Raw genomic sequence first — 14,189 nt, 5'->3', positions numbered from 1 at the left:
CCAGACTTATTCAGGCTGACAGAAAGACTACAGTAACTCAAATAACCACTCTGTACAATTGTGGTGAGCCGAAAAGCATCTCAGAATGAACAACATGTCATATTTTGAGGCAGATGGGCTACAGCAGCAGAAGACTATGTCGGGTTCCTCGTCTGTCAGCTAAGAACAGGGAGCTGAGGATACAGTGAGTGGGCACAGGCTCACCAAAACCGGACAGTTGAAGACTGGAAAAATGTAGCCTGGTCTGATGAATCTTGATTTCTGCTGAGGCACACAGACAGTAGGGTAAGAATTTGGTGCCAACAGCATGAATCCATGGATCCAACCTGCATTGTGTCAACAGTCTAGGCTGGAGGAGGTGGTGTAATGGTGTGGGGAATGTTTTCTTGGCACACTTTGGGCTCATTAATATCAATCAGTGTTTTTCTTGACCATGTGCATCCCTCCATGACCACAATGAACCCATTTTCTAATGGTTACTTCTAGCATGATTATGCACCATGTCACAAAACAAGTCATGTCAAACTGGTTTCAAGAACATGACAATGTGTGCAATGTTCTTCAGTGCCCTTCCCAGTCACTGGATCTGAAGCCATTAGAACACCTTTAGGACGTGGTAGAACGGGAGAGTCGGAGCATGAACGTGCACCTGAATCATCTGCAGGAATTGCAGCTCATTTTGACTAAGCTCGAGACTGTTGTGTGTGAAAATCCCAGGAGATCAGCTGTTATTAAAAATATTCAAACCAAGGTGTACAGGTATTCCTAATAAAGTGGATGGTGTAGATGTATATGCTGCATCAGGTGTGTTGGTGATCAGGTGTGTGCAGTGATACTTTATTGAAGATTACAAATTTTGTAAGGCCCATTGACTGTTCATGAGTTTGATGGCCTCTGGAATGATTCATTGCCTTTTACTGTGTCCGTACACGTCCAGGAGGGAGGGCCAGTCTGTGCCAGTGATACTCTCTGCAGTCCTGACTATCCTCTGTAACCTGATTTTGTCTTGTTGGGTGGCTGATCCAAATCAGACACTGGTGCATGTGCAGAAGATTCATTCAAATATCATGACCTTGAATTTTTGTCCAGAGAGCAAATGTAACCTGTGCTTAAAATAACTAGATTTATTTATTTATTTATCTATTTATTTATTTATTTATTTATTTTTTACAGATCATGAAAACTTTCCTTAAACAATTAACAAATCACTATGTTAAAATTTTAAATAAATAAATAAATAAATAAAACACAGTAAAACAATATGTATTGGTTAATTCAGACATCATGTCAACTAAACATCTCCAAATTTACATTCAGTTCAATAAAATTTTATTTGTATTGACCTTTTAACAATGGACATTGTCACAAAGCAGCTTTATAGAGATAAAATATTTAAATTTTTAATTCATAAATGTATCCCTAATGAGCAAGCCAGAGGTGACAGTGGCAAGGAAAAACTACCCGAGATGACATAAGGAAGAAACCTTAAGAGGAACTCAAAAAGGAACCAATCCTCATCTGGGTGACACCCAGACACCCCACATACTGAGAGGGCCTCCGAGGGCTGATCATTTAAATAATCAAAATTTACATAGTAAAATAATGTGCAGAACTTTCTCCGCAACCCCCTTAAAGGGAGCCCCTTTGATACCAAATATATCTTTTTGTATTATGGCCAAAAAGTTAAACTTTGGTCTCTTCAGTTCATAAGATATTATTCCACATGGTTTTGGGAGATTTGATGGCTTTTTTTTTTTTTTTTTTTGTCTTGCCACCCTACTGCATAGCCCAGAGGTATGAAGAATTTGGGAGATTGTTGTCATATGTAGGAAGCAACCAGTACTTGCCAGAAATTGCTGCAATTCTTTTAATGTTGCTGTAGGCCTCTTGCTAGCCTCCCTGATCAGTTTTCTCCTGATCTTAACATCAATTTTAGAGGGACATCCTGTTCTTAGTAGTGTCACTGCCGTGCCATATTTTCTCCACTTTTTAACTGGGGGGTAGGTGGTGCCGTGTTTTAGTGGACCGTGTTCAACCCCTTTCTTTATTCTTAAGATTGTTTTCAATAAAGAAATGAAGTTATCCATTGCATCTACTGCGATACCTTGATGAGAGTAAAGGGTCATAACATTATCCCTGGTTAACATGAAGACATAATAACAACATACTGTAAATCAGTTAAAAGGGCCCCAAGCATTTATTTGTCCAGGGGCCCTCACATAATCTAGGGTCAAACCTGAGTACAAATCACTAAAAATATAACTAAATTAAAAGATAATAAACATTAAGTATGCTAAATAAGTAAGTTTTTTTAAGTTGTACACAAAATAAGTACAGGTATTTAAAAAATTATATACGTACTTAAAAAAAAAACAAGTATGCATACTAAAAATTTTAGCATGCATACTTAAAATTCTAGTATGCATACTTGTTTTTGAGTGTGCATGCCAAAATGTAAGTACGCATATTTAAAAATAGGTTTGCATGAAAGTATGCAAAATTAATATACTCAAAATCCAGTATGTTTTTATTTCAAAAGATTTGATCTACATCTGTAAGTCTCAGGGGTTAAATTAACTTTAGAAGATGGGGTAACTCTACTTCTTTCATGGCTGCCAACAAGGTGGGTAACAGTACTGTTCACTGTATGTTTTATTAACACATAATAACATTGGTATTATGCGATTCGTCACGTGTGGTCACGAGGTATACTGCAGGCACGGCTCTAAGAATTTAAATTAATTTGTTGTGCTTCACACAATAACCACCAGGTGGCGCATGGAACCACATACTGTAGCTGAACACGGTACAATCAAAATGGAATGTGTGATCGAATGGTTCACATACAAATATTACGTTTCTCATCAAAACTTATGATAAACCTTATTTAAACAAGTTTCTAATTACAAGATTATGTCAAATATAAAGTGAGCAAGATCGAGTCTCATAGTACAGGTAGTTGATGTGTCATGTGCTAAATTAGTGCAGCGGTAATATGCAGCTTCACTATACTTGTGAACAGGGCTGGAGCCTTAGCTCAATTAGCTGTTTTTATTTTTAAATCAGCAGGGTTTTTTTCACGGTAGAAAGTTCATCGAGGTAACACTGCATGAATTCCGGGTGAACAACACTAACTGGAGGCCCATGCCAATTAGAAATATTCAGGTGATGGACTATTAGCAGGTTATTGTCATTCATTCGTATAATTCCAACAATTATTATTATTATTTTTTTTTTACTATTTAGCTGTCTTTTTACTTTAAGGATCTAATAAATTGCATATATATAAAAGTGTCATTTTTGTGATTTTTAGGCTATTGATCATTTAGTACAGCTTCTGACCATCAAATCAAAACAGACTTGTGATTTGATGACATAATGCTTATTTATTCAGAAACAGAAGTAACTAAATACAAAAATGCTACTTTAAATTTGAACTCTGACAGCGTGCTTTCAGTTGATGCACGACCCCTTTTATATTTTTGATGAGCTGCAGAGTTATTGAAGACAACTATATTATATATTATTAAATTTAATATATGAAACAAGTGTTTTATTACAAGTGTCATGTTTTTTATTTTTACTGGTTATGTAGAATATTTAAAAAAAAAAAAAAAAACTTTAGGCTTTAAAAAAGGTTGTACACAAACTAAGTATATACACAAAGTTTATAAGTATATGTAAAAAATACATATGCATACTAAAATTTTTGAGGTGGGAGAAAACACGAACCTGTATGAAATCCACACAAGCTGTTGTGGATAAACATGACATGAAATAAACAAGAGGGAGACCTAGTATGAGTAATATGTAATTTTATTGAAAATTCACAGGACTGGTTGGATTCACATTTTAAGCTCTTTAAGCGTAACACACTATGGTTTATTAGTCACAGAGAAATATAAGAGTTGAGGAGTGCAGGCTGAGAAACACACACACTCTCGTACAGTCAAGGGCAGGCGTACAGAAGTAACACACCCAAAGGCCCCAACGTACACACATAACATTAGGAGATAACAACATGAGACTAAGGTCTCTCTAAATTGTTTTCTCTCTCTCCCACTTTCAATCCTAATGGTAGTCAGAAAGTCCTCTTTCAAAACATCATGGTAAATTTGATAAGCCTTTTTTTAAACATCATGGTAATGTAGATGAGCTATTTTTAACCCTATTGGTATTGAAATCATAGTCTTTCTAAAATATACTGGTTATCTACTGTGTAAATACAGTATAGATACTGGAGCTTGAGCTCCAGGTGTCAGATCACTTCTGAGAATTCTCATTGGTGTGGATCTCATGAGGTGGAAATAAAATCTGGACTCTTGCTTCTTCTCATTCATGGCTGGTGTCTTTTTTCTATCTCCAACTGGGTTTACAGATGTGAGTATTTGCTTCTATTTTGAATTTTAAGTGTCTTTGGGTAATAGGCTAAATTTGGGCCAGCAAAGCCCAGGAGGAACCATGAAACACTACAGAAGTGATCACAGTTCAGCATTGAACCTACAACCCTTGGAAAATGAACTCATAACACTACCCATTATGCCAATTTACCACTGCGGTCATTTGTCAAATCTTAGGTTTTTACTATTCCTTATATGTCCTTATATATTCATCCAATTTATTCATCCTGGTCAGAGCTGCACGATCCAGCTAAAGTTTAACTAGCTTACAATATGGATTAATTAACTCAGCACTGTTAACCTAATTTACTAATGCATAGAAGTCTTAGAAGTATGTATGCTTTTTTAATATATATATATATATATATATATATATATATATATATATATATATATATATATATATATATATATATATATATAATGTTTTTATTTCTGAAGATTTGATCTACATCTGTAAGTCTAAGGGGTAAAAGTAATATTTAGGACACGTGAAAGCTTTTCTTTCATGACTGACATGAGGAACAGTACTGTTCACTGCATGAGTTATTAACACATCATAACAGTGATATCATGGAAATGTGATTAAAACAATATTTCATTACACATGTTTCTATTCTAAAGGTTTCATCCAAAAACCACTACTGGGTAGTTCATTGGTCAAACCTTAGGTAAATAATGAATTTGTAAAAATGTTCCACGTCAACCAATAAATAAGGTAGATATGGAGATATGCTTATATGATAATGCTTTAATGACAGTGTTAGCTAAAAAAAAAACAAAAAAAAAAAAAACAGTAAAATGATATAAAATGATCAAGCAATCTTTCTAGGACTTTTTCATTCAGTTGCTCTTTACCTTTCATTTACTCGAAGACTGTTTACTTCCATGTTGCATGTTAACTGTTGTTCTGTTGTATGAATGATAAATAAATAATAATAATAATAAATCACTTTGTGATTAATGTTCACATAACTACAACCACTATGGTTGTCTGTGGCTTGCCCTGTGGCTCTGTGTGTGAGTGCGCATGTTTTTTATATTTTGGTGGAGACCAAGTGTTCCCACGAGAATAGGAATATCAGACAGGTTTGACATCATGGGTACATTTGGTTGGTCTCTACAAGGAAAATCTTTATACCAAAACTGTAGCTTTTATTAAAAAACAAACAAACCAAAAAAAAAAGATCCAAAATCCTTCCTTCTGGTTCCCAAGGTTAAAGTCAGCATTGCACTGTATAATATCCATCCTAGTTTTGCTGTCACAGGCACAATGGTACATTGTAAAGTATAATCCTTGTACATGAGTTGATATCGGTGGTCTTAGAACCACTGCCGGAGCTTTTAGTTAACCACTGTTTTTACCACTGTTTCTGTATTTAGATATAATTATATTCATATCTTCATTCACATGACCTTCACAACTCATATTTGATTAGCTGCAAAGAGAGAATCTGAACATTTTAGGATTTAATACTTTTTTTTAATCATTATTATTTAAAAATTACAAAAGCCCTGTAGTGAACTGGTATCCCATCCAGGATGTATTCCTGCTACACACCCAGTGTTCACAGGGGAGGCTCTGGATCCACTGCCACCCTAATCAGGTTTTATTGGAGATAAAAAATGAATTTCTGAAAAAGATCCACTTAAAACGATAAATAAGGTATAGATAAATGCTTATATGATAATGCTTAAATGACACAGAGTTAGCTAAAAACAACTCAATAAAATGATATATGATGATCAAATAATCCACTCGCAGTGGTAGCTCAGCGGTTAAGATGCCGGATTACTGTGACTTCAAATCTTGAGTAAGGCCCTTAACCCTCACCTGCTCAGTTGTAAAAATGAGATAAATGTACATACATGGAGAAGGTATAATGTGACATGATTAAACAATGGTGGCTGATTTAGTTCGAGCAGTGTCAGAAAACTTTGCTTAAAATCTCAGTGTGACCGCTGTTATCAAACAGTCTGTTTCAGAATTAAGTTTATGGTTAGATTTAAGTGTAGCCATAGCATTAATTCGCTGCATTAATAACTATGTCATGGGTCACAAATTGCCATCCATGGCTGGGAGTCTAAGAAAGCAAATTTGGTCGCACTATCTCGGTAGGAGGGACGGCATGCTTTCTCCCCTATCAATCACAGTAACAGTAGCCAATCAAGAGAATCTGTGAGCTCATACATGTGGAAGGGTGTGTCTGTGTGGTTGTTCTTCTCTCAACACTAAATCCTTTATTTGTTTTTGATACATTTGTGAAAACATGTTTGCATTACCAAAAACTAAGGTACAGTATATTGTGTTCTGAAGGCATGAGGTTAGAGAATGAGGTTATTTTCATTCTACCCTGTTATTAACAAAGATTAGTGTGGATATGAGGGAAATAATTGTGGGGTAAACACTTTTATTTAGCATATGTAATAGAACCCTGACACACCAGTCCGCTCATATCCAGAGAATGTTCTTATCTTATAATTGGGAGGTCAACACCAGCTATAAAGCACAATCTTGGATATGACGTTCTGAAACGGAGTGAATGTCTTTAATATGGTCATAAAGTGATATCTCTTTTAGTTCATAGATCACACTCTAGTCATGCACCCTGAAGATGGAATAATATTGGGATTATTTCACGTTCAGGGTGATTATTAAACATGGAATAAACTTTACTTTCCCTAAGGAAATCAATAATCCTAATTCAAACAACCTTGTAATAAACAATAGATGCATAGCTTCCCTCTACACCATTTTCCAATAATATTGGAACAGACGCATGATGTTAGGATTGAAAACTGTGTTGAGTGGAAAGACCTTGGCAGATATCTCAGATGGAGTGATATGGAATGAAACAGCATTAGCAGTCACCCTTCAGGGATCTCATGCTAACGTGTACTAAATGGGAGTGTAAATATGTAAAGCCAGACTTTTGAAATTAAGACAACTTATCTGAAGACAATGTAATAGATGTTGGCTCATCTGGCTACTCTGATCTCATGATCAATCCAAGTCCTTTAATATTTTAAAAGAAAGGTCATGTTAAGAAAATTATTTTAGGAAATAGTAATATAGTGCTTTGGTGTCCAGTTGTCCTGTTGCAGAAATGTGCAACGTGACAACACTTGGTTCCACTCATATAATATGTATATTCAGTGGTTACTCTTTGAATAAACTTTAATAAATTTTTAATGTAAATAAACCAATTACAGATGAGATAAAGTAGTTCTTAATAAGACTGATGGGAAAAGACAACAGTGATATAAGCCAAGACAACATGTAGAAACCAGTCAATTTCACTTGGTGGTTTATTTGAAACATGACAATGTTTTACTGCCATCTTTAAAATGGAGGAAAACTGCCATCAATATTGGACTGCACTGAAATGAAAAGACATTGTAAGACATGACAGTCACCTTGTAGTTACTTTATCGATACTGTGAGACACTCCAGTATATCTAATTTCATTGCTAAATAAGCTAACTGTAAGTGGAATGACATTTCAGGTACTACCGTCACATAAACAATTAATATTTTGAAACAAAAAATGTTTAAAAATTTTTTTTTGTCATTTCTGACACAAAACTGCCACACAGTGGTGAATAAATATTGCCATCAATACACAATTGGTTTCAAATCATATTTTTTTTACATTAGCATTTCACAAACTGTCTCTATACTTTGCACAAATTAATTAAAAGTGACCTACAGCCAGCTTTGAGGTTTTTGTGCTATCAATTAGAATACATTAAAACATTACACTATGTAAAACCTTACAAGAGGAAACTGGATTTTGAATTTAAATGAGTAAATACAGCATTGTTAGTAACCAGAATCTCAGAAATAGGCCTCAATTTGTTAAAAAAAAAAAAAAATGAAATAATTAAGATATAGTATAAGCTATATAAAATTACATGTGGCAAATGTTGCTGTATAAATGTTCTCTAACTTTCTAAACACCAGCTTGTCATGTCCTTTAAGCACAAAACATCATCAGGTCCTCATCAAAATGTTCACTATAACTATGTCATTGTCCGTGTTAAGTAATTAAATACTTGTCAGTACTATGAAATATTCAAAATTACTAGCACTAATTGTGTATGATCTATAGCAGCACAAATACCTGTGTTCTTTGTAAACAATCAGTGATTTCAATTGGAAATCATTGCCCCTTTAAAATCACCCAAAACATGTTTTTAAAAGCATTATTTTTCTTTCAGAAGTCATATGAATATGCAAATTAAAAAACAACAACAACATACACAGTCCCACCCCTTTTTCCTGTAAACCAGCAATTCATCTCAAAATATTTTATGACAATAACATTCATGTTAGATTTTCCAGTGGGATTTTTTCATTTCTTAAAAGACTGCAGCAAAACTTCTGTAGTACAAATTTCCAGTTCTGACCGGTCTGCACACTCAATTCCCCCAAACAGTTTTGACCATTTTTTTTTATCATTAAAATCTTTTTATAGCAATTTTCATATTTATAAATGTTACCATACACTTTTTAATTATAAAAAGCCCACAAGCAAAACTCTAGTCTTCCCACTAGCTATTCCCAACTAAATTATAGTAGACTTAAACATCTGTTACTGACCTGAGATGATTAACAGATCAAATCACATGTACAGATTACGTTTCTGGCACTAGGTGAAAGGTCACATGCTTGACTCATCATGATTCTAAGTCTTTGGACTGCTGAGAATATGATCAAACAAAAAATCTACCAAACCGGAATCTTTTTAGGGTGGCTCTTTGGTGGGAAAAAAACTGCTTTGTATCCAGCATTTTCTCTTTCTCAACAAAGAAGAACCAGTCCAAATAAATTCGAGCATTCCTTAAGAATAAAATATTTTTTTTTTAACTTCATATTCAAGAAGTTGTTTGTAGGAATTCAAGAGTACACTAGCTTTTTTAAGAGAATGAGAGTCTAATCCAGTTTACAGAGTCAGTTTACATCGTGCATGACAGGCCATTATGATCAATTATGATCAATTATGTTCAGACCTGCAGGTGTCCAGGATGACGAAGAGCAATTTGGAACACTTGAGTGACAGCCCACAGTACATTAGGATTATTTAAGAATCAATCATATCAAAAAAGATACAGAAATGCCTTACATTCTGGCAAGCATTGCACCTTAAAATGTCAAAGTATTGAAAGGGGGTTAGTTCACTATCAAAGGTTTTTTCCCATCATGCTCTGGGCCTTGTCCTCTGGATCTCAGGCACCAGAGTGGAAGCTGCACTCAGCGGCCCGGAGTATGATGTGCTGAAATTCTGCAGTCCAACGACCAGACACTTCCAGGTATAACGAAGAGCTTTTCCAAAGTTCTGAACAAGAGAGACAGACAGACAGACAGAGAGGGAGGGGGGGTTCCATTAGATTTTGTAACGTAGCTGTATGGATTAGTAAGGTCCGGCACTGATCTCGTGCAAGGAGGCCTGGCATTCAATCCACGTTTCATTTCATCCCAAAGGCGTTCAGTGGGGATTAGTCAGGGTTCTGTGCAGGCCACCGAAGTTCTTCCACTCCACCCTTGGCAAACCCCGTCTTCATGGAGCTCGCGTTGTGTTAAAGCCCCTTAGAGAAAGTTAACTGTAATGCTACACCATACAAAGACATTGTAGTCATCTGCGCGCGTCCAACTTTGTTTCAACAGTTTGAGGGAAAACCATATATGGGTGTGATATTAAGGTGTCCAAAAACATTTGGCCACATAGTGTATTCTGAGCAATTTTAGCTGCCCAATGGGTCAAAACGTACACCAACAACCAATGGTTTGTTGAATTAGCTAACTTAGATAGATTAAAATACATTCTTGCGTACGAGTTCTCTTGTCCTCCCTGTTGCACTTGTGTTGAGGCTGTTGTGACACCAAATGTCCCCTTGGGGGTCAGTAAAGTACTCTCTATCTATCTCTATTACGTATTACATATCAGGTGGCATGGTGCGCTGAAGTAGTAGCAACTAACACTGCCTTGTTATTAAAAACCTATATATGGGTCATATATGGGTTTTGTTGTGATTAAGGGAGAAATTTTGTTTTATTTTTAATTACATTTTTTTAAAAGATTTGTTATTTTATTATTAAATCAGAAATATGTTAATATTTTATTAGTAAATGTATTTATTATTATTATTATTATTATTATTATTATTATTATTATTATTATTAAACCAGAATACAGACAGAAAAATAGGCTAGTTAACCTTACGTGACTTTAAGACCTATCAGCTTGAAGAGTTGCAGGGAAATATTATTTAAAAGTAATACAACACATCCGAACTTTAACAACAACAAAAAAAAATAAATAAAGTGTACATACTTTCCTGAATCTCTTATATTTCTCCTGTTTTTCCTTGTGGCGTTCCTCCGAGGCTGTGTCCTCCTCCAGAGGCTGGTATTTGTCCGGCAGTACGGTGAAGTGCACTTGTTTTGGGGTTTTCTCTTTGCGGCCAGTGGACCTCTGCTTCTGCGGCTCGCGCGCACACACACGCGACTCTGAGGAAAACCCTTCACACTTCGTTCCCACACACTCTTCTTCACCACAGAGGATGACTTTCGATTTGTCCTCCTTTTTGTTTTTCCGTTTCTGTTTGGATTTGCGAAGTTTCTTCCGCGACATTTTGTGACCCAGCTAAAGCAACTCCGAGCCTGTCACTATACTGACGTAATTCAAATAAACCTGCGCGCATGCGCAATGCAGGGCAGATTTTAAATGGATTTGTATAAGAGACAAAACACGTGAGAAACTGGAATTAAAAACTGGTGAAAGTTGGCTGTTTTGGGGATATCTAGCATACCGTGGGGACCTTCATTTGACATTTGCATATAATTGCCTGTTGAAAAAATAAACAACAATAGGAACCCTTATAGAATTTGTAATGGTTGTAATGTAAATTTGAATGGTCCCTGTGGGTCTCTAGTGGTAATTTGTTGTCTTTTTATGGCATATGTCTAGTGGATACCTACCATTAAGGACCAATAATGGTAATAGCTTTAATGGTTAGCTGATGATTTGTAAGTGGAAACCATTAGAATTTCTGTGATGGTTTCTATTGCTTGTTTGTTTGTTTGTTTTTTTCAGCAGGGTTAATAGATAGCTAAATATAAATGGGCATAAACCTTATTAAATATGAACACCATCTCCAAATATTCATCTTCCTGGTCAGGGTCATGGTGGATCCAGTTCTTCACAGTGCACCATACACAGACACATTCACACTCATTCATCTATGGCTTATTTAGCATGGCCAATCCAATTACCCACAATCTGAAGAAATCCACACAGACATGTGGAGAACATGCCCAGAGACTCCACACATACAGTAACAAAAAGAGTTCTGAATCGAACCATGGACCCTGGAACTATGAGGTGGCCATGCTGTACACCACCTCCCATCTACGAATATTATAAAATCAAATGTATAGTGTTTTTTGGGCTTTTTAAATAATATCCACATTGATAACTGTTCCACCCTGTTCAGGGTGTACCCTGCCTTGTGCCCCATGCTCCCTGGGATAGGCTCCAGGTTCCCCCGTGACCCTGAAGTAGCGGTATAGAAGATGGATTGACGGATGGATGGATGGATGGATAACTGTTCCTTACCACGAAGGTTGAATTACAGCATGCTACACTTCACTGCATTAGCATTATTTATTTTTACATAATCTCCTTCTTCATAGGTGTACACGTGCCAAAATCCTAACTTGTCAGTTTGATTTGATGTATGCCACATAGTGTGTTTAATCACATTAAGGGTATATAAAAGGTATATAAGGTATAATATATATATATATATATATATATATATATATATATATATATATATATATATATATATATATATATATATATATATATACTTTCCATACTTACTGGAGTGTCCTTAAAACAGACACATGGTCTACTGTTTGTGTTGCTGTGTAAACAGTGTGGGCTCTGCAGACACATAGTAATTAATGTCAGAATTTTATAAAATTCAGAAATTCATAACTTGTGGTGATGTGTTGAACTTTGCCACCCTTATGTATTTCAGGGCATAAATGGACTAGCTGCTAAGCAAGATTGTGTAACTTGCCATTTGGACCGAAGAACATGCATAGAAGTGTTTTCCCCTAAGACAGGTTTTTTTTTTTTTTAACTACACTGGCTTTCACTACAGGCAGACAAATCTGTGAATTGTATGTTATTGGTCAGCGCGTAGTGTCTACTTTGAAGACCAGAGTTCAAATATGTCAGACTGTAGTCAAACCTGCCATTCCTGCCAAAGTTATTGACATCTTAGCATATTAATAAACTTATCAATTTATCTGCACTTGAAGATGAGAATATGTGAGAATATCTGTAGAAGTGCTTGGTGGAAGTGACTGCCACATCACTGAGCTTGGGTGTTATTTAAGAGAAGTGTCAGATTTTACAGACTTATTGTTGCTTCATCAAACCCCATGAGCTCCCTGCTGGAAAAAAAAACACACACACACAAAAAACCCCAAAAAAACCCCGAATAGAATTCCTCACAGAATTTGTAATGGTTTTAATGGTTATAATCGGGAACTGTAATGGTCCCTGTGCGTCTCTACTGGTAATTTGTTGCCTGGCATGTTATTTGTAGTAGATACCATTAAGGACTAGTAATGGTAATGGTTTTAATGGTTAGTGTTGTGGATAAAAAATGACATGAAATAAACATGAGGGAGACCTAGTATCCAGTAAAGGGGAGAAGAAGAAATGACGGGCACCAAGACACACAGAAGCGGTGTTAGGCGGATATTGACGAATTGGATTCACACTTTAAGATCTTTAAGAGTGCTACACTATGGCTTATTAGTCAAAAAGTCAAAAAGAAGTATAAAAGCTGAGGAGTGCTACCACACACATGCACGCTCTCGTACAGTCAAGGGCGGGCATGTAGACATAACACACACACACACACACACAACATTATAACTTTATAAGAATAATAAAAAGGAGTATTAAGATATTATAAGGGTAATATCTTATAATAATAGAAAACTCTTTATAAAATACAGAATAGTAGGATATGTAGGACAGTAGAAGGGTAATATAATGATATTATGAAGTAGGAAGTACAGTAAACCATTTTCAAGCAGTATAACTATATATAAAATAGAGATATAGAGCAAATATGAAAATAAATTATAAACCAGAAATACAGAGAAATGTAACTTACTCATAATTCAGATGGTGAAGATTCTTGTCTCGCAAGGAAGGCCTTAATTTTAAGAGAACCTGCCCCCTCCGCCCCCCCTTTTTTAGAACATAATAGTAATGTAGATGAGCTCTTTTTTAAGCCTATTGGTATTGATATCATAGTCTTTTTGAAACATATTGGTTATCTACTGAGTAAATACAGTATAAATACTGGAGCTTAAGCTCAGGGTTTCAGATCACTTCTGAGACTTCTCATCGGTGTGGATCTCGTATGGTGGAACGGAACCAATAAATCTGGACCCTTGCTTCTTCTCACTCACGGCTGGTGTCTTTTTTTCTATCTCCAACTGGGTTCAGAGGTAGATGTGAGTATTTGCTTCTATGTTGAATTTTAAGTGTTTTTGGGTAATAGGCTAAATTTGAGCCAGCATTAGCTGATTGTTTGTAATGGTGTTTGTAGTGGTAACCTTTAGAATTTATGTGATTGTTTCTATTGTGTTCTTTTTCAGCAAGGCTCTGTGATGAATTAAATTGATTCTCAGTGTGTGAATGTACTACAGAGTGGTTCTCATTCTCAGTAGAGAGCAAGATCAGCATTTTTAGT

The 14,189-nt window shown here is 35.6% G+C and overlaps 1 protein-coding gene across 1 annotated transcript; it reads right to left on the bottom strand.

Annotated features, from left to right (window-relative positions):
* Positions 1-7,691: 7,691 nt before the first annotated feature.
* c9h1orf115 (chromosome 9 C1orf115 homolog) lies at positions 7,692-11,089 on the bottom strand. Its single transcript, XM_017477251.3, has 2 exons — positions 10,736-11,089; positions 7,692-9,739 (listed from the first exon to the last, which is right to left on the bottom strand). Exons 1-2 carry the CDS (start codon positions 11,033-11,035, stop codon positions 9,602-9,604), a joined length of 438 nt encoding a protein of 145 aa, XP_017332740.1. The 5' UTR covers positions 11,036-11,089; the 3' UTR covers positions 7,692-9,601.
* Positions 11,090-14,189: the final 3,100 nt, after the last annotated feature.

Source organism: Ictalurus punctatus, chromosome 9 (assembly GCF_001660625.3).
Source record: "Ictalurus punctatus breed USDA103 chromosome 9, Coco_2.0, whole genome shotgun sequence".
NCBI lineage: Eukaryota > Metazoa > Chordata > Actinopteri > Siluriformes > Ictaluridae > Ictalurus > Ictalurus punctatus.
Note: the sequence above shows the minus strand (reverse complement) of the source record. Positions and strands in the feature narration are given on the sequence as shown.

Excerpts from the sequence above, each read along its gene's own strand:
- c9h1orf115 (XM_017477251.3), bottom strand. The coding sequence starts at position 11,035 with ATGTCGCGGAAGAAACTTCGCAAATCCAAACAGAAACGGAAAAACAAA. Across the intron at positions 9,740-10,735 it reads AATATAAGAGATTCAGGAAA|AACTTTGGAAAAGCTCTTCG; the intron begins GTATGTACACTT and ends TCTCTTGTTCAG.